Source organism: Magnolia sinica, chromosome 7 (genome assembly GCF_029962835.1).
Source record: "Magnolia sinica isolate HGM2019 chromosome 7, MsV1, whole genome shotgun sequence".
Classification (NCBI taxonomy): domain Eukaryota; kingdom Viridiplantae; phylum Streptophyta; class Magnoliopsida; order Magnoliales; family Magnoliaceae; genus Magnolia; species Magnolia sinica.
Genome location: NC_080579.1, coordinates 66,157,021 through 66,177,909, shown reverse-complemented (window position 1 = coordinate 66,177,909; position 20,889 = coordinate 66,157,021). Strand labels below are relative to the sequence as shown.

The window sequence follows — 20,889 nt, the reverse complement described above, 5'->3', positions numbered from 1 at the left end:
GGAACAAAAATATTCCTTAATCCTATCATATTTGTTAGGATTTGTGGAGCTTGATCATCAGGGGTGTACTATTCATCCAGCCACCACTTTCAGGAGTCGAGCAATTTCGTAATTTTACATGGAGTTGTAAGTAAACATTAGTTTGTTTGAGGTAATATATATTCTGAGAGAGAGAGAGAGAGAGAGAGAGAGAGAGAGAGAGAGTTGTATTGAGAGCTACTACTTTCTTTCTTTCTTCTTCTTCTTCTTCTTCTTCTTTTTTTGCCTTTGAGCCATAGTGGATCGATGTAAATCCGTGGACATACCAGAAGAAAATCATGTAAATCTTTGTGTTGTAGTTTGCATATTTCATCTTTTTTCTTTTGATCGATATTGATGTGTACTTAAGAAGGGATCTCTTCTCCCAACAATATTCATATAGGCATTGGTTTATTACTCAAATAATATTTAAATTATAAAATATTATGATATGAAAGATGACTCAATATTATAATGATTGGATGGAATCCTATTTGACATATGTATTCAAGTTATGCAATTGGCTTTTTAGACAATTAGAAGTTTATTAGTGTTGTGTGCCCTGCAAACCCATTGCATTGCTCTTAATCGTTGGTTTGGTAAATCTTAATCATAGGTCATGATCACCATGAGTCATGTGTGGACATGTTGTTAATGCGGTAACCAATGTCTAGATATATCTTAAAACATGCACTTATGTGAGTTAAACGAGAGATTCATCCAGTTGTCATAGAGAACTTGAAATTGGGTACAATGACCATTGGTCAACAAAGAGTTGTAGTCCATAGATCTCAATACCATGTTGCTCCATGACCAACAAGTAGGCTTTAGGTCAGACGTATGGTTTCAATTCTTATTTGGTCATCACTAGCATGGGCATTAATGACAAATCGGAATGAAAAGCCTTCGCTATCAGGATTGACCATGAGTCATTGTGCTTGTGCCCTATCCTATATAGGAGTGTAATTGTGCTATGGCATGGGCTCCTAATATTAGATATGTAGGATATTTGCATTAGATGATCAATTTAAGTTTCTAGAATGGAAGCCCTATCACGCATGGACTATTGTCATTATGTGTACATACTAGCATTGACTAAATCCTTAGACCTGAGGGTGTATGGGGAGTTTAAGTTGCAGTGGATCATATGTGGGTGTTATTGGGTCCATACATTAAGATACAGTTAATGTCCATATGACTTGAGGGCTCCATTGGTCTTTTAGGGACATTCTTATTGCTAAGATTTGGTATATTGGACCGTCAATCAAGTGATTTTTCACTAGTATTAGTGCCCCAAAGGTTGTAAATAATTTTATGATTTCAATGGAGGGATGAAGTTAATTGGGTACATGTTTAGCCAAGATTATAGACTTTAGATGTTGTGGGGCATACTAAAGTCAGTAGGGTAGTGGAGCATTATATTGGTCACTCTCTAAAACCCTAGCCATATCTCAGAGAGAGAGAGAGAGAGAGAGAGAGAGAGAGAGAGAGGAGAGCCTTAGATGCCCACCCCATAGGGTGTCACCACTCAAAGAGAGGTAGAGAGAAGTGAGAAGAGAAAGTGAAAAGAGAATCTTCTCTCTCCTCGTCCCCTACATCCGTATGTCCACATAGGTGGGGTCCACTATGCATGCATCTCTATGCTTCGCTCTCACCTCGCTTTAAGTGTAGGGTGTTGGCTTTTCTTTGTTCATATGGGATAGATTTGGGAGAGTACTTTCTACTTTGAAGTTATGACATCGACATTCGAACGAATTTCAATATTAGTAATAAAGAAGTATATTTAAACATAGATATCTGATTTTGGGTTTTTTTTTTTTGGTAGAAAATTGATGATATTTAACCAGTAATCCTCAAGACTTAATCTTTTACTTTGGACCTAGATGTGAGCCCACATGATTCATGAATGAAATTCAAGCCATTCATAAGATGCGTTGGTTCACGTTACCCTTAATTCTTGAAAATCAGGTAGATACGTGAATCAAGAAGGCCACAACAGGGGGTATAAGTTAGAAGGGAATGCTCACCTATATATATATATATATATATATATATATATATATATATAAAATATTCAAGATTTCTTGTTGTGTATTCTAAATCTAGGCCATTCTGACACTTTGAATAGCCAGACGAAGGGTTAGAAGTTGTTTTTTGCTATTAAAAAAAAATAAAAATAAAAATTAAAAAAAAACCTAGGCTGTTTTGCAGTTTAGATGGGCCCTTGTTAAATAAACATGAAACATGTCTCTAATTCCTAATCTAATTTCCAAAAGTGTGTAGACCGTTTGTTTCCAAGGCACCGTGATTTCCCATGCCTTGGAATCATATTGGGCCACGTCATTTATGCCATGTCAGCATATTTTTTTCTAAATTCTAAAAAAAAAAAAAAAAAACTACAATTAATAGGGAAGTTTACATTTTACCTTTTTTCAGAAAAAGGTTTTCAAAAAAAAGCTACCTCATCACCATCCATCACAGTGGCCAAAGCAAGAGAATGGGTTGATGGTTTGGGCGTGCCCCACCGTGATTTTTATGTAAATCCACCATAACCACCAATTGAGTCACCCCATGTTAGGCCAAGGGCCTAAAAAACATTTTCAGCTGTGATTCAGTCCGATCACATGATTGGAAATAATGTATGATGCAACCCTGGACCTCGAAAATGTTTTCATTAGTCTGGCCCAAGTAATTCACATATAGGTTTGATTTTTGGACGATAAGGCTATTTTTTTGTGTAATCTAGTTGATGGAGTGGATATCATGTACATATAATGGTGGGCACCATAAAAATCAAGGGTAGATGTGTCTCTCCCAATTATTTCCTTTGGTGTGGCCCACCAAAAACATAGGTTAGCCTGATTTTTTTCTCTATGCCTAATATGGGACTCAATATCTAATGGTAAGAGTGGATCTTACATAAACATCACGGTGGCCCTATCAAAATCAAGAGTTGTGTCCCATATAATTCCCTTTTTTCTAAGTTAACACTGTACAATTGGGAAGGGATGCCTGGACTTGATTTTTTACAGGGCCCACAATGATCTATATGCGAAATCCACTCCAACCAGTAGATGAGTAATCCCAATTTAGGTGTGGATTCAAAAAATCAAGCTAATTTGTGATTCATGTGGGCCACACCAAAGAAGATATTTGGGAGAGAGATGTCCACCTTGAATTTTACAGGACCCACCGCAGCGATTCGATAAAATCCACTTCAACCATTAGACATAAAACCAAATTTAAGGCTTGCGACTTACAACTTAGGCCCATTCATGATTTTTTTTTTTTTTTTTTTTGGTGGGCGGGGTGAGAGAGAGAGAGAGAGAGAGAGAGAGAGAGGTTACCATCAACTCAAATCTATCTAAATTTTGATTCTAATTAGATTTTTTTTATTCTAATTCTATTTATTGTGATGTGCGAATCAAAATTCTCCAAGTTTAGACCTAAATATAGGTCGTAGATCAAAAACCCAAAATCTACACAATTAAAATCTAGGTTTTTTTTTTCTAACTAACAACATTATGTAATATAGCAATCTAACCATACAAATTGTGTAATTTATGTTAGAGCTTGATCCTAAAGTGCATACACATAATTGTAGCAATATTAGAAGCTGATCGCACTTGAGAGGTGAGAACATCCTTTCAAGCTTTTCGCCATGAATCATAAAATAGTTATAGTTCATTCATTCTATTATTTGAAGTTAAACTTCCTATATCATATGTAGTTCACATAGTTAGTATGCTTTTACATGTCATTATATACTCTAATATGATTGGATTTTACTCATGCATGATTTAGAATTGTTGTAGTGCAAATTATGCTTTATTGTTAATTCACGTGCATTGTTAGCATACACGAATGAATTTTTGAATGATTCATGCTAAGAAATAAATTAATGATTTTTCTGATCTAATCTATGTATGTTGGGACATGTGAAATGGTTTTCCACATTAAGAACCCAATTTGAGACATGATCCGTGTGGATGACGTATATGGAAAACTATTCACAAGAGGACTATATGTTGTTTTGTTGAGAACACACCTCATTAGACCATGCCTTGTAACTTAGTTAACCTATTTTATTTATGAACTTAATATCATGATGTTTTATGATTTTGACATTACTTTGTAATATGTTTTGGTGTCCTAAGTGTCACAGGTGATGATCACTTGTTTTGTCCATGAACAAACTTGTACTTACAATAATTATTTTTATTGATTATAGTAAGGTGATTCAAAAGGGCACCAAGAATATAAGGTTTTCATGATTGGTTACTTTGAAAATTGGAATAATAAAGGATTTGATAATCATGCATTCACGCCTCTTTTAAAACTTACCAGATGACACCGATGTATGTCCTTTGGGACATTCAGGTCAAGATGTCGATGTGTCTTTCAAGATTTTTGGATCATGATGCCGATGTTTGTCCCTTGTGGTTTTCGAGCCATTATGCGGTCATTCTCTTGCATTGTGGCTTTACCTTCAAAAATTTTGAGTGGATGTGCATCCCTATGCTGATGTGCATTCATGCATAAATCAAGATTTGCATGACGAAGTTAATATTGTATGAACCCTATATTTATTGTCACATATTTATGAACTGTATTGGACTGTGACAATGGATGTGTAATCTTTGGGAAGGGGGGGGAGGGGGTGTTTTCATTGATTCAGCTACTCACCCTTTTGGTGTTAAAAAATACCATCGATGATGCAAGACTAAAAGACACGGATACATTTGAATAGTTGATTGAGAATCTAGTGGACAAGATTTCCTACATAAGTACAACGTAGCTCTTGGAGCTCAACTAATAAATAGACTTGTTCCTATACTTTAGTAGAACTATTGATACTTAAATGGATTATATAATTTATAATAAGCCCCCAGCTAAGTGGAAAAGTTTAATTGATATTTATGATGATTAACTTTATTTACAATGTTTAGTTTATTTTATTTTTGTGTGATGTATACCTATGGGAATGTAAATGTGATTACGTTAAATACTCGAAAGTATGCCTACGTGTAATTTCACTAACACCTGGAACTTTGGGACAAAAGTGTTATACTTGGGTCGTGAAATTCGGAGCATTATAAGTTGGTATCAAAGTGTGAGAATGAGATAAATTGGGTCTTGGAATGAGATTGTACATAAGCTTTACGCGACTTAGGGTAGGATCTTAAGATAAGAGATTTTCTCCTAGGCCAATTTTATGTAAAATCAGGGTAGTTTGATGAACATAGAGACCCAAGCTCTAGGTTTCTCCAAAGAATTATCTAGGATAGCCGTTGAAAATAGACACAAGCACTTAGGTGTCGTGGGAAGCAATTTCCAACCATATTAAATTGTAGGCTAAACTGAATCCCACGTCTAACTTGACCCTAAAGAAAACTTATGGAAAATTAAAAAATAAACCCTCTAGGACCTTTTCCAAGGCTAGAATGACGTTTTCTCCCATGTATCGGAGTGTGGGGATGGCTGGAAGTGGAGTTTTCCAAATTTCCAGTGAATTTCCACCCTTTGGGCTAAAAGCCTCGACTAGATTAGTATCATTGATTAAGGTCGACCAAAAACTGAAGCTGGACAACAGAGTTTTCTTCCTTGACAGAGATAAATCCCTAATTAAACGTAAGATTTTTTATTTGAAAAGTTTTAGGGTGATCCACCAAATAGTTAGGGACCTAATTTCCAACTTTTATGTCACTTACATGTATGGTTTGAAAATGAAAATTCTGGGAGTAACGGTCTGCCCATTAATTTGTTTTTTGTAAAAAATTTCCTGAAATATATAAATGGTTAGATAAATCTATTTACAGGAATCCGATCATGATGAAATTTTAGACAATGCTTAGTTAGTCAAATTAATCTATACATTATAAAATTCGGGACTTAATTTAAAAAATACACTGTTCATCGAACTTTGTATCATATCTATTGGATGACCTATCTAAAAATTAAGAAAAGACCATCTATGCGAACCATACATGATACCCAATGGATGTAATAGTTTACTTATCACATTAGGTCTTGTCCAAACCTATTTTAGGAGTTTTAAAATATGTTAGAAGAATCCTACGTGATTTATTGTTACTAAAATAATAATAATAATAATAATAATAATAATAACTCTATGTATGTATGTCCACCCCACATTGTACACCTTCACGTAACGAGATCACAATCCAACATTTGATCTGAAAAATTATTCATACATCTACACCTAAACATCCCAAACGACGTCATTGACCACTCAATTTACAACTTTGAAGATGAAAAGAGTGTTAAATTTCAACTACGATCTTTTATAGGCCTATAATCAAGATTAACCGATTTGGAAGTGAGTTTTGAGGATCCAAACCTTACAGTAGTTGGGCCATTGGACCCTAGACCTTCAACCACCCCACAGCCAACCCATGTCCAATGCACACATGCAAATCAGGACCAATACTCTCCACGTGTGTGTGCATGAGATCAGACCGAAATCCTCGTAACAACATCTAGCCAGCTTCCTACGATGCACATCAAATAGTTTTCAGTTTTCTTCGAATATGAAAACTTGACATGTTTCGAATCCGGGAGAAACAACCCTAGATGAATCTAAATCGTTCAAAATAGAAAGATTTGAGCCATTCCAGAGGGAGATCCCACCCCTCTGATCTTCTTCATAATGCCCAAGAGACACTATGCGTTTATTTGAACCATGCAAACCATGTTCCAAACGTTACCGTTAACAGAGCTCAGCTCCACAACAAACTCAGAGCTCTATCATTGTATCAATCATGAGATCCACTTTCGTCACAAGCCAAATCTGATCAACATCTTCTACGAATCTTGGAGGTATTTTCTCCTCCAATCCCAACTGTTCATGTGAACAATCACAACCATTCTATACAAGATCACACGGATCAATGCAAGAACATCCCACGAAAGACCACCTCCTTTGCTGATTTTTCATCATCAGATTTCAAAACACCAAATCGTAAAATCAATCCAGACCGTTGTAATCATTCAAGCGCTATCTCTAAATCTAAGAACACCGAAAGAGGAAATTACAATACAATTTCTCTATGTTTTCCACGATAACGAGGGAAAACGGCAGAAGCCTTCTAACCTTGAACCCACTAGATAAATATGAAATTGCGTGGAGCTTAGAATTATGGCTATGTCCTAGACGAGGGTAATAAATATGTCATTTTGTAAAATTATTTACCAATTAATGTAAATTAATTCACAAGGTGAATTATGTCCAAAATCATAGACTATAAAGATACAACTAATTGTGCAACTAATTTATGATGAGAAATGTGAAAATACTAATTGTGTGTACTCTAATTTAAGTATCTAACATATAATCTATTTTATGCGTTCATATGAAATAAATAAATCATTTACAAACACAAATAGAATTGCATCCACATAAACAATCACAAACACAAGGATATATAGTGGTTAGGATAAATGCCCACTCCACTCCAGCTGACACACTCAAACTCAAGTGTATAGGATTTCACTATCTCAATTCGTTTTCTATAAGTTCAATAATAATATTTACAATGGTTTTTCATAGGTTAACTACAAACTTACATATATGTACCCGTGTTAGTGGCTTCTTCGGAGACTCACAAGGTTTTCTATATGTTAACCAAGAATCGAAGTAGTCCTACACAAGGACCTACATGTGCATACTCATGTTGGTGGCGATCCTACACAAGAATCTACGCATATGCACTCGTGTTGGTGGCAGTCCTACACAAGAATTTACACGTATGCACCTGTGTTGGTTGCTCCCTCGGAAACATAAAGGGTTTTCTATAAGCTAATCAATAACCTTCAATTAGTCTTATATAAGAACTAATCTATGTACACTTCCAGCAGAGATAGTCTTACACAAGGACCTATTTGAGTTTGGGTTTCAAACTCTATGGACTCTTAACTTAAACTGTTACTAGTTTGGATGAGCCTCGTTAATAGCACCTTCTTGAAATGCTCAATCAATCTTGATGTGCCTTCTCTTTTACTCCACCGATCTTTGATATAGATATTCTCAGCTCTTACGATTGGCTCCGTACTTTGATCTTCCTATTGAGAGTGCTAAGAAATTATAGAGGCGATGGAATTTTCTACAACTAATGGGATAGCTGGTTTCAATTAGAGATCCACTTAAATAGGCATTTTAGAGGTTGATAGACGTGAGAATTTACCTATAGTATTGGTGTCTAATCACTAGAGAATGCAAGATAAAATGTTTATCTTCAAATGGAGCTTGGAATGCTCATTAGGGTATTAAATCACAAAGAAGATGACATGAATCTCTTTGGGTGATGGCCTATGAGTAAAGGAAAAGAATGGAATACACTGGTGCTTCTAAATCACCAAGAAGCATCCACTTTGTAAAGATCTAGATGCTCCTTCTATAGAGAAAAAGTTTCAATGGATCTATAATGGTTAGTAACGACTAGTTTTTATTCGATGGAGAAATTTCAAAATTAAGTAGGAAATTCGCTGGACATTTTTTTGTGATAATTTGATCAGATCGACCAGAACTATCGATTCGATTGATAGTTCTTATTTTTTGTTGATTTTATATTCTAACCACCAGTAGCTCCGAACCTCTTCTTGCCTAGCATATCATGTTCATTTTAAGGCTAAGGCTTGGGATGATTAAATAGGGATTTCATATGGGAGAATGGATCATCTAGACGTAGGTTGTTTTGTAACTAAATGGGTCTAGGGCTAGTTGCACGAAGGTACCTCAAGTTAACCTGTGTCTTCAAGCCTTGATGCTACAAGTCTTCAAGTCTTCAGTCTTCTAACGTCTTTTAATGAGGGCTCAACCAACTCAAGACATACTAGCATACTTTATTGACAAACCGATGCACTAATAGTCTCTCCCTTTGTCAATTACATGATAAAAGTAAACTAAACACTATCATGGTGCATATCACGAATGACAAACCAAAACAACTCAAAATATTATATGTCAAGATTATAATGATTTATAACATAAATATAAATATAACATGTAGACACTTGTACTGCTCCCCCTAACCCCATCAAATCCCTACAACAAAGAGAACCTAGAAAACAAAATTCAACTTGTGTTGGTAGGATCTTGACTTCTCCCTCCTTTTTGTCAGTTAATGATAAGAGACAATTTCATGGTTATGCCAATAAGCATAAAAAATGTGGAAAGCTCTATAAATCATATATCTGCTGAGAAGCACATAGTAACAAGAGAATATAATAAGGGTGCATAGCATGAAATGGTCATTAAAAAATATACGTAGTAAGTAAAATGACCATGATAGTTTAACAATTTAAAAAACAAGAATGAAGCAACTTAAGGCTAAACTAATCAAAATGATAATGAGGCTATAATCCTCATAATTACGTATAAGTGTACATAGACCAACTAAGATGACCTATCATTCTTCACCACCCACTAGGGTGTGGATTTCCTAGGACTCGGATTGTTTTCAGGAGAGATTATCCATCTTAGATTCAACTCTCCTACGTGAGATCCTATTTAAATATCTATGTTTGGTATGTGATTTTCTTATATGTTTCTTACTCTGATAGTTATTTCTCCCACTAAACATTTTACTCATTTTCTCATTAAGAAGGGCAATGTTTTTAATCAATTCCCTCATATTATTGTTCATTTTTGGAGGAGTTGGGAACAACTTCTTTTCTAGTGATCTTGTAGGAGGACTCTCCCCTTGTTTTGTCATTTTCTCAATCATGATATATTTATCTATTTGGTTCCAGATTGAGGTGGATTGTGGCCTTTTAGATATAAGACATTTAAACTTCAAGTGGCCTACATCTTCATATTTGTGACACACAGTAGAGGCTCTCGATCTACTTTCTGAAGCAGACGAGTCCTTTTAAAATTACCAAAGGGGTAGAGATTCATTAATGAGTTTTTCTATTTTATTAAAAACTTCTCTTATCCCCCCAAAAGGCTTATCCAAACCTAAAGGTTTTTCTAATTGGTTTTCTACTTAGGCAATGTTAGCATTGGTAAGATAAGATTCTTAATTTTTAGATTTAACTGCATGAAGCTCAAATTCAACACCTATGTATCTCATTAAAGTCTCCTCAAGGTCAAACTTAAGATTTTCATGTATTTGAATCAGGGAAAGATTTTTAAATCCAACCTTTTTTAATTCATCAATCGATTGAATCTTCTTAACCTTTACTAATCCTAACTTTTTTATATATAATTTTGAAACTTTTCGTAAAAAGTAGGTTGTAGACTTCTTGCAGTTTGACATCTCCTTTATCTCCTTCTTCATCAAAGAATGTCTCTTCTTCTTCCAAGATGTTATGGTCAAAATCTATCTGGCAATGATCTAAGAATTTTCTTACATATACGGACCTCTAAAAAAATTTCTTTTAAATCCCACATAGAGTTGTAAATGTCATTCAATTTTGAATAAAAGTCCATGAAAGATTCACTCTCATCCATTTTAATATTTTCAAACTTTATGATTAAGAGTTGAATCTTGGAACGCTTAACTGTGCTTGTTCATTCGTGGGTGGTTTCTAAAATGTCTCATGCTTGTTTTCCAATTTCACATGTGCAAATTCTTTTAAATTCATCCAGGGAAACGACATAGTAAATAACATTGAGAGCTTTGGTGTCACGACCATATCTAGCTCTCTCATCAACACTCCATTTGGATTTATCTTTGGGAGTGGAAATGGTGACACTGTCTACCACGACTTGTTCTACCTGTATATACCAACCTTGGTCTATAATTTTCTAAACCATAGGGTCAAGAGATCTCAAAAATATTTTCATCCTTGCCTTGCAATAGGCATAGTTAGACCCATCAAAGTACGATGGTCGTGAGATAGAACTCCCCTCATTTTTAGACCTCATTTTAAAGCTCATACGGATCAAACTCTAGACGGTTAAGTCCTTGAAGAGCAACTCACTCTGATACCAATTGAAAATGTATGATTATCTAACATGATACTATGACACGCGAAAGCTTATAGAGAGTAGAATTATGGATAAGTCCTAAAGGGGGTGAATCGGACTTTTTTAAGTTATTTACATAAACGATCGCAAACACAATGATGTATATAGGTTCAAATAAATGCCTACTCCACTCTCGACTGACACACCCAAACTTGAGTATAACGGATTTCACTATCTCAAATTATTTTCTAGGGGTTCACCAATAACCTTTATAATAGTTTTCAATAGGTTAACCAAAAATCTACACGCACACACCAATGTCGGTGGCTCCCTTAGAGACACGAGGTTTTTTATAAGCTAACTAAGAACCGATGTGGTCCTACACAAGGACTTATGTATACATCCACCGAAGGCGGTCCTACATAAAGACCTACAAGAACACCCGTATTGGTGGTAGTCTTACACAAGAACCTACACGTACGCACCCGTGTTGGTGGCTTTATCGGAGACATTAAGGGTTTTCTATAGGCTTACTAATAACCTTCGATTAGTTTTACATGAGAACTAATCTATGTATACTCCTGCCGGAGGCAGTCCTATAAAAGGACTTATTTAAGTTTGGGTTTCAAAGTCTCAGTAGTCTTAACTTAAATTGTTACTACTTTGGATGAGCCCTCGTTGATAGTGCCTTCTTGAGATGCTCGATCAATCTTAATATGGCTACTCTTTTGCTCCTTCGATCTTTGATATGGATACCCAGTTAGACTCGGCGACTGCACTGAGTTAACTTAACACGGAGCTTCTCACTCGACAACTTGGCTTCCTCTTCCTTTCTTTCTTCTTCTTTCTCTTTCCTTACTACTCCTACTTCTTTGTTGTTAATGTCTAGCAACTAGACTCATCAAACTTCACTCAACTCACAACGACTCGAACTGACTTGGTGCAGACTCAGCTCGATTCAAGCTGGTGCGACAGCGCATGTTCTCTTTCCTCCATTTCTCTTCTTGCTTTCTTCTTTCTTCTTGCTCATCTAGTAACTCCATCACCCTCTGGACTTGGTAAAAATCCATCAAAATCGGATAGTTCACACCAATGACTCGGACAAGTTAGCCTAGTGCGGACAGCCGACTCAGGCTCTCTCTCTCTCTCTCTCTCATGTCACCTTCCTCCTTTTCTTTCATTGTTGGAAACAACCAGGTGAAGCCCTAGACTTGGCCTGATGCTGTTACAACTCGGGCTGAGTCGACTCAACCTGATGTGGCAGTTGAAACGGCGCATTCTCCCTCTCTTTCTGGCTTTCCTTTTTCGAAAAGGGTTACCCTAAAAGGCAGCCTTAAATAGGCTTTATTAACCTATTTCTAGAGCCCTACATTCTAACTAATCGGCAGATTAGCTACGTTTTAACGATTCTTAATCACGAGAATTTGAGATGATCTAATTGAACTTATGTTTGCATGGCTGCGATCCAATGCTAAAGTCGGACTTCTAACATCATGGCCCACCGAATAGACGATCTTGATCGTGAAATGGGACCCATTGTAAGATGATGGTTATCTAAGCTCAACGGGGAAGATGATCCGGTCGTTAATGGCATATCACTTCCATATGGTTAATCCTTCAGCCCACCGCACTTGCATGGTGTGGATTTGTCTTCTAGACACTATGGGAGCCACCATTTGGAGAAGCTTGCACAGAAACTCAGTGGGTTTCGAGATTTTTGGTCGCGGGCAAATTTCTCGAGCAAGGATGAGTTTCTCGCGAGATCTCTTCAGTCCACAAGATAGGGCATTGCTTACCCTAAAACGAACGCTCCTGATGCATTCAGAGCGCCTTTTAGAAACATCCCACCGGTTGGGATCGGTTCTTCCCTTTAACGGAAAGATTTTTTCCACCTTTTCTTCTAGTTAAGGAAAATAACCCTAAAAGGAAACGAATAGAAGGCTGGGATGGTTCAAAATAAATAGTCAAGATGATAGAGAGTAGGCGCACGTGGATTGCCAACAAGGCAACAAAAATGGATTTTCGATTTCAGAAATTGCCGCGCGCACACTCTATTTGTGCACACACACGTGTGCATAAATTCGTGTGGACGGTGTGGTCCCAATCGGATCTGTCTCTTGAATCCGATGGATGGTTCTGATCGTGATGATGGATGATCAAGGTGTGTCACTACTGAAAATAATCAGACGTTGTCCAGTTTAATAGCCCGCGCACGCGTGTGTAACTGCTATAATGTTTAAAGCACACTGTAGTTGTCAAATTTCGTTTAGTCAAAACATCTTGTCAAGTGATCTTCAAGTATGGTTCAAGATCAAGGCTCAAGCCTAGGGGTGTACATCAAGTCGAGCCAAGTCGAGCTGGCCTCGGCTTAACTCGGCTTGGTCACTAGCTGACCTCAGCTCGAACTCGGCTCGGCTCGGTTCGGTTTGGTCAGCAGCTCAGGCCAGTTCGAGCTGAGTTCAAGCCAAGATCGAGCTGAGTTCGCCTGTGCAGCATTTCCACAAACACCTGGACTGCACCTTCGAAATCCCACTGTATGTAAAATAGCAGCAAAGGTTTTTCAGGTATTTTATCAAACACCTTCTAAGCAACATAAAAATTAAGAAAAAAAGGGTATTTATTTCATATACATACCTTGCCACTAGCCACACTTCGTTGAGTCATTTCATCAAACACTTGGTGAGCAACATCAATATCAAAGTAACTGAGTCACTGAACTGGTTTAACCCAAGTTTGATTCAAGCTGGATTCAATCCGAGTCGAGTCGAGCTAGGGCGAGCTCGAACTCATTTTTGAGCTCAAAAAATCAACTCGACTCAACTCGAACTCAGCTTTGAACCAAGTCGAATTGAGCTTTTTCGAGTCGAGTCGAGCGAGCTAACCAAGCTAGCTCGATTCGTGTACACCTCTATTCAAGCCTGGTCCAAGTTCTAGTAGAGGATTAAGCTCAAAATGAAGTCGAGATCAACTGATGTTCTAGTAGAAGATCAAGGTCCAAAGAAAAGTTGAAGTCTCCAATCTACTTCAAGACAAAGAAGTTTAGTCATCTCAGGTATTATAAACCCTAGAAAGACCTTAGGTTTAGGTGCTTTCAAAAAATATTTAATTTGGGTTTTTATACTTGTGATTACTCATAATTCGACCAGCCTAAGGTTTGGTTTGACCTATCTAAGTTTTTCTCGGCTAGTCGTAATACAAACCGAAGCAAAACTGTTTTTCTATTGCACCTTCGACCAGTCAAAGGAGGATCTTCGACCAGCCCTAGGTTTCTCGGCTCGAAGTCCAGCAACTGAATCAGTTCGGATTTTGGCACCTTCAACTAGTTGAAGACCACCTTCAACCAGTCAAACAGAGCTCTTTGACCAGTTGAAGATCGAATAAATCTTATCCCGCTCAAATCTAAAAATCCATTGGAACAAAATCCGGTGCTAGGGCTAATCGAAGACTGTCTTAGGCCAGTCGAAGATTCAACTTCTTTGCCTATAAATTGAGCTTCTCTCTCAATCCGAAAATTCAATTCAAGACTATTTAAATCCTTCTACAAGTGTTCTGCAACTGAGGCTTCATTTATTTTCAAGCTATTATACGGTATTTATAAATTATTTTATAGCTTTTGTTTAATTCCCTTAATCTTAGACTCTGTCACTCTGATTCTAAAAAGAGTGAATTTTACTCTTCTTTCTTTGCAATTTAGGAGAATTAACCTAAGTAGCCATTAGTTTAAACTTAATTAAAATCAATAGAACCCTGGACCTTTTCTATATGACTGAACATTGAATATTGGACATTCAAGAAAAGTGGTCATTCGGCTACAACTTCTTCTACAATGAAGATAAGTATACATTTATTTCTTTATTTGGTTTTTTTGGAGATGGCCAAAAAATTTTAGTGTTGGTTTTTCTGAGATAGCCAGAAAATCTCAGTGAGGGTTTTGTTTGTGATAGCCCAGTAAAATCACATTTGTATCAGGTTTTAAGGTGACCCTGAGAAAACCTTATTCATAGTGAAAGCCAAGATTACGTGAAGAGTAATTTTAGGAGTGGAGTAGGAGTGGTTGTTTTAAAACAGTTATTGACACACTAAACCACTATAATTCTCTGTGTTTGTGATGAATGCTTTTATCTTTTATGTGGTGAATGGTTGTATTTACATTTCAATTGAAGTGGTTAATGATTGTAATATTTAAATTTATTTACTCTTACAAAGTTTGAAATTTTGATTTTAAATAGTATTCATGAAATAAGGTTGTCCTACCTAAACTTTTTAGGTGAAGGTTGTCCTAAGAATCAATTGAAATCAATGTTTCAATACTTGAGCAATTGAGATCTTTGATTTATTTATTATTCAGCACTTTATTCGATTATTTGGCATAGTCCTATTCACCCTCTCTCTCTCTCTCTCTAAGACTTCTTTAGATCTCTTTTTCAGCGTGTAGTTTCACGTGAAATCAACAGGGTTTCGATTAGAAAATTTCCAGCTCCATGATAGACAGTTCAGATCCATTAGACACAATCATTTGGTGGGCCACGATCGGAAACAATGAACGTTGTCTGTTTAAACCACGAACAGTGAGAAAAAGAAGGGTTTTTGTAAGACCCGTATCCTAGTCCGTACTGTTCCGTCGACTCCTGCGATCCTTCCCGTCGAAGTCCAGCAATCTGCGACCTATAATCGATGTTTGCGTGCGACCCTAAGTCGTATCCTGTAGAATTGAGTCGGCTTAATCCGAGACTTATACCATTCCGACCGCATCGTCGTCACGGTTCCGACGTCGCGTCTTGCGCACCGATCTGATACCCTGGCAGGGAGATGTGGGCCGGCGTTTATTTCGAAGAAAATGCCGCGCGTTTGCAATCCCAAGAGAATCTCTACAACATATCTCATCAATCAATCACTCAATCAATCAATCAAAGTTTTCTTTCTCCTTAAGTCAAGCAACCCCAAAGTCAACTCTTTCTCACTCTCTCTCTTACACACTCATGCTACTCAAGTACACCATCACCTCACATCCATCAACCATCATCTCTCTTACAACCACCCTCTCTCCCTCTCTTTCTCTTCACATTTTCCAAGCACCCAAATGAGCTCACGTCCAAGCCTTTCCCAAGAGAGAAAAGTGGTTTTTTGTGGCCCACTTCCCACCCCAAAATCCTTCATCTTAGCCATTCACCTTTCATCACCTTCCATCAAAGTGAAGCAGAAGGGGACCGGCGTTCCAATGGACCAAGAAGATTGAACAGTTGGTGCTTATCAGGCTAGATTTTTTCATGTTTTGATGATGGGCCAAGTGAGGCCTACTGATTGATGGTATGGATCTCACTTAGGACCCTAGATGTGGCCGATGGCCCATCTTGATTTTATTATCATTCCATGATGGGACCATTCTCCATGGACCCCATCATGATGTTTACTTTCTAGTAAAAAATGGGTCATTTAGACCTTAGATCTTGGTGGAGAAGGGATCTCCATCGTTGATCTTTGATTTGGTGGGCCCACATGCAATGGGGCCCACTTGATGTATGATTGGATGCTTGAAACGGAAGGCCCATAGTGACGGGGTCCCTCCATCATACGTGCCTCTCTCTCTCTCTCTCTCTCTCTCTTTTGTGATGATATAATTGTGTGGCCCACTTGGATGGACCCCACCTTATATGTGTTGTATCCACACCACCCATCATTTGATGGCCCACCTAAGCAAGGCCCACCTCAATGCATGTGCTATGCCCAAACCGTCCAGCGTCTAGGGACGTTGGACGTGAGTTAAAACACAAATATAAGCTTGGGTGGACCACTTGTGTAGGCCCCACCTTGATGTATGTATTCAATCCACGCCGTTCATTCCTTTCCTTGGTCCGTTTTAGGCATTGAGCCGAAAAATGAAGTCCATCTGATCTTCTGGCGGGCCATAGCATATAAAACAGTGGTTTCTACCGTTGAAAACCACCATGCCATTTCTATACACCAGAAAATATCAGATATTGGGCTTGTTTGGCTTGCCTTGAACTATGGGAACCAGTAGGCGGGGTGGATTCGCCTAATGCGGGCCTCACGCATGAAAAACCATAAGATTATGCGATTTCAAAAAAAAATAAAATAATATATATGCAGCAGACGCTGCTGCTGCCAGAGGCGCAGGTAGCACCTGCGGCATTTGGGCGGACGGACAGCAGACCCACGGTCTAACCGTGGGCCCCACCATGATGTGTGTTTTGTATATCCACACCGTCCATTTTGTAGGCGCTTAGGGCAGTAGGCTGCCCTCCAAAAATCAGCCCGATCCAAGACTCAGGTGGCCCACACGGCAGGAAACAGTGGGGGGTTTGAACGTATGCCATTGAAACCCTTTTTGGGTTAGAGGTTTTGAATCAATATGAAATTCATTTTTACTCTTCATCTAGGTTTGCGTGACCTTATGAATGGATTGGATGGCTTATAAACATTATGGTGGGCCCCACGTGGGACCCACAGTGATATATGTGTTTTATTCACACCATCCGTGGACGGTGGAACCCACCTAGATGTATGTGTTTTATCATGTTGTCCAGCCATTCGGCGGGGCTGCTGGACAACTAGTGGACCCCACCATGAGGTATATTTTCATCCATGCCGTCCAGCTATATGGGACCCACCCCACGTGTGGGACTGCACCTGATGTGTGTGTGTGTGTTTGTGTGTGTGTGTGTGTGTGTGTGTATTATATTATATTATTTATATTGTATATATTATATATAGATTATATATTATATTATATAATATATAGATGATGGTGGGCCTTCATGGGATCCACCATTTGGCAAGCTTGTATTACAAGCTTGAGACTAAAAATAAGACAGATCTATAATTCAAGTGGACCCCACCTTGGTATATGTATGGGGCCCATTTTGATTTATTTATGGTCGTCCATTGAGGCCCACCTTGGTATGTGTATGAGGCCCATTTTGATTTATTTATGGTCATCCATTGAGGCCCACCTTGGTATATGTATGGGGCCCATTTTGATTTATTTATGGCCGTCCATTGAGGCCCACCTTGGTATGTGTATGAGGCCCATTTTGATTTATTTATGGCCGTCCATTGAGGCCCACCTTGGTATGTGTATGAGGCCCATCTTGATTTATTTGTGGCCGTCCATTGAGGCCCATATGATATGCATATGGCCCATGTGATTAGGCCCATTTTAACATATTCTAAAGCCCATCTTGATGTAGTTATGGCCCATCCATTGGGGCCCACCTTTGATATGTATGAGACCCATCTGTGAGGCCCACCTTTGATATGTTAATGGCCCGTTGTTGAGGCCCACTTGATGTATATAAGGCCCATATGATGTATTTGGAGCCCATGGGTTGAGGCCCATTATGATGTATTAGGGCCCGTGGGTTGAGGCCCATTTGATGTATTTGAGGCCCATGGGTCGAGGCCCAATGGGATGTATACAAGGTCTATTGCATTGTGTGATTCTATCATGGGTTATGTAATGACATTTATGACGGGCCATGCCTTGAGAGCAATGTTGGTTTGACGTCCACATTGTAAGAATAATGTTGGTTAAATGTCCGCATTATAACTCTCCCTAGGGCCCATTGATAGGCACATACTTGTTGTGTGTAGGTCATCAAAGCCCCTCTTCGTTATGAGGATAGTTCATCACCATATAAAATGCTTAGTATAACTGCATGATTCATGCCTATACGTATCATATGTATGCCTGATATGAGGAATGTTTGATCATAACATACGCCATTGGGCAGACTATTTACGGGACTCCTTATAAGACGGCGTACCCACATTATCGCGCCGTATGCGCAAGATTACTGCATGACTGGATAGTGTGACTCATGCATCTCACATATATGTGACTTGATCATTGTACACCTTAGCGACATCAGGGTCGTGGCCTCCACAGACACATCGTGGATGGCCAGATGGGACACTGAAAATGCTTGGTTCTAGCACTGTGGGCACGTAGGATGTCCTTGGGTGAAAATCTCAGAACCTCCTTGGTACCAGGAGATGCTCCAACGTCTAGACCGAGTGGAATATGAGCGTCGGTGCCTATACCATGAGGTCGTGTCTCCCACTGTGTCGTGGTCGGTTGGAAGGGGGTGTGGCCTTATCCGCCCGAGTGAGGGGGCTATAAGCTAGGCTAAGTATGACCAGCTCGTAAATGGGTCCGCTATCGATGAGCCGGGCCCGATATCGACAGGCGGATAGTGAGGTCTCTTCCACTCACTGGGCTGTCCAGCTACGGAGGAGGCAGTCGGAGTAGTGTAATAGACCCCGGTGATTTCTCTAAAGAGCAACCGTACTAATATGTGGACTTATTGAGCAGGAATTGCATATCCATTCATTTATTCATTCACTATTCACTCGGGCTGGTGGTGCGTAACTATTTGTTACGTGTACTATCACATGGCCAGGATTTTGGTTGGGCGCGTGACTAACCTGAGATCAGGAGTTTACCACATTCAGTCGGACTATCCAAATTTATGTATGGGACTGGTTTGGATAGAAATCCCTTGTGGTGGACCCCGTAGCCTGTGATACTACATACTATCATCCCGACTTCACATCCCAGCATGGTCATTTCATTCGCACCGCATATTACATTGCATTTGCAGTACTTAGCATTTTGGGTTACTATGTTTTTGCACTTATATGGCCTAGATAAGGTTGATGGTATTTGTGGCTCGTCAGGATTTACATATTGCATTGCATCCTCAGCATCTGTTATTGTTTTATTATGTTTTGCATCGCATAGCCTTAGTACGGCTGATAGCACTCATGGACTTACCAGTGTATTTCCACTTACTCTGATATCGTATGATTCATGTCTTGTCAGTATTTTTGCTTATTCCGATGGTGTATGATTTATGGGTTTTATGGTATACTTGACACTTATCTTATGCATACACTTTTACCGCCTTCTAAGCTTTTGTAAGCTTGTGCACGATAGATGCGTGCAGGTAGCGTTAGGTTGCAGCAGCGTTGAACTTAGAGCGTGCAGCTGTCCTCTAGGGCTTTGATTTCAATATATATGTATTTCCCTTTCAGCATTGTGTTCAAATGTTTATATTAGTGGATATGTGATGATGATGTTGCCTTTGTGATTTGGGTAAACTTGTGGTTATGCTCCATTACAATTAAAAAAAAAATCATACTGAAAATCCTCCTTGTAGGATCCTAGGATCGGATTTGGCTTGTGAGTACCGGAATCCGAGAATGGGGCACTACGGAGGCTGTCGGCGCTGGATTCGGCGATCGGGAATTTTGTAAGCCCGGTTTCCGAGTTTGGGGCGTGACAGTTTTGATCAAAAAATTTCCAGCTCCATGATGGATGGTTCATATCCATTAAACACAGTCATATGGTGGGCCACGATCGGAAACAACGAACGTTGTCCGTTTATACCACCAACGACAGGAAAAAGAGAGGAAAAATCTCTTTCTCGGGTGAGCTCGGGTCAAACTCGGTTTGACTAGTTACTCAATCTAGTGGATTGCGAGTGTGCACGGTCTATGCACATGTACGAATCTCAAGGTGGGGTCCACCTTGATGACTTGTAGAATCTACTTCGTCCATTAATCCTGAATAGGACTGTTGGCCCATCAGCCCAATGATTGGGGCAGATCTAATATTTAGATGGGCCATATAACTTAATTACAGTGTCCAATCATGGATCTCCACCGATCTGGGGGTCAAATCGTTTCGAGTTTGAACATCAATGGTCAAAAGGTTCATAGTCCTATTTAGCAATTCGATTGAATGAATGATCACGAGTTCAAATGGTTAAATTGTTCAGATCCGATTATTAAGTTCTACAAATCTTTAAGGCATCTATATGTTTTGGTTTGTCAGTTTCTTTATCATATGATGTGAGGTCTAATTTAATGATTGATCTCTAATCTAATAATCTATTTTCAATCTCAACGGTCAGATC

The 20,889-nt window shown here is 38.7% G+C and overlaps 1 protein-coding gene across 5 annotated transcripts in view; it reads left to right on the top strand.

Moving 5' to 3' along the window:
• The window catches only part of LOC131251400 (uncharacterized), a 93,915-nt gene extending 89,737 nt beyond the window's left edge, over positions 1–4,178 (top strand). For all 5 annotated transcript variants that reach the window (XR_009173821.1, XM_058252072.1, XM_058252075.1 and 2 more), the window contains one exon: positions 3,589–4,178. Coding sequence is in view for 4 of the 5 variants with exons in the window: in XM_058252072.1 (XP_058108055.1) it covers positions 3,589–3,595 (7 nt within the window). In the remaining variant the exon portion in view is untranslated. The remainder of the gene's footprint in view (positions 1–3,588) is intronic.
• Positions 4,179–20,889: the final 16,711 nt, after the last annotated feature.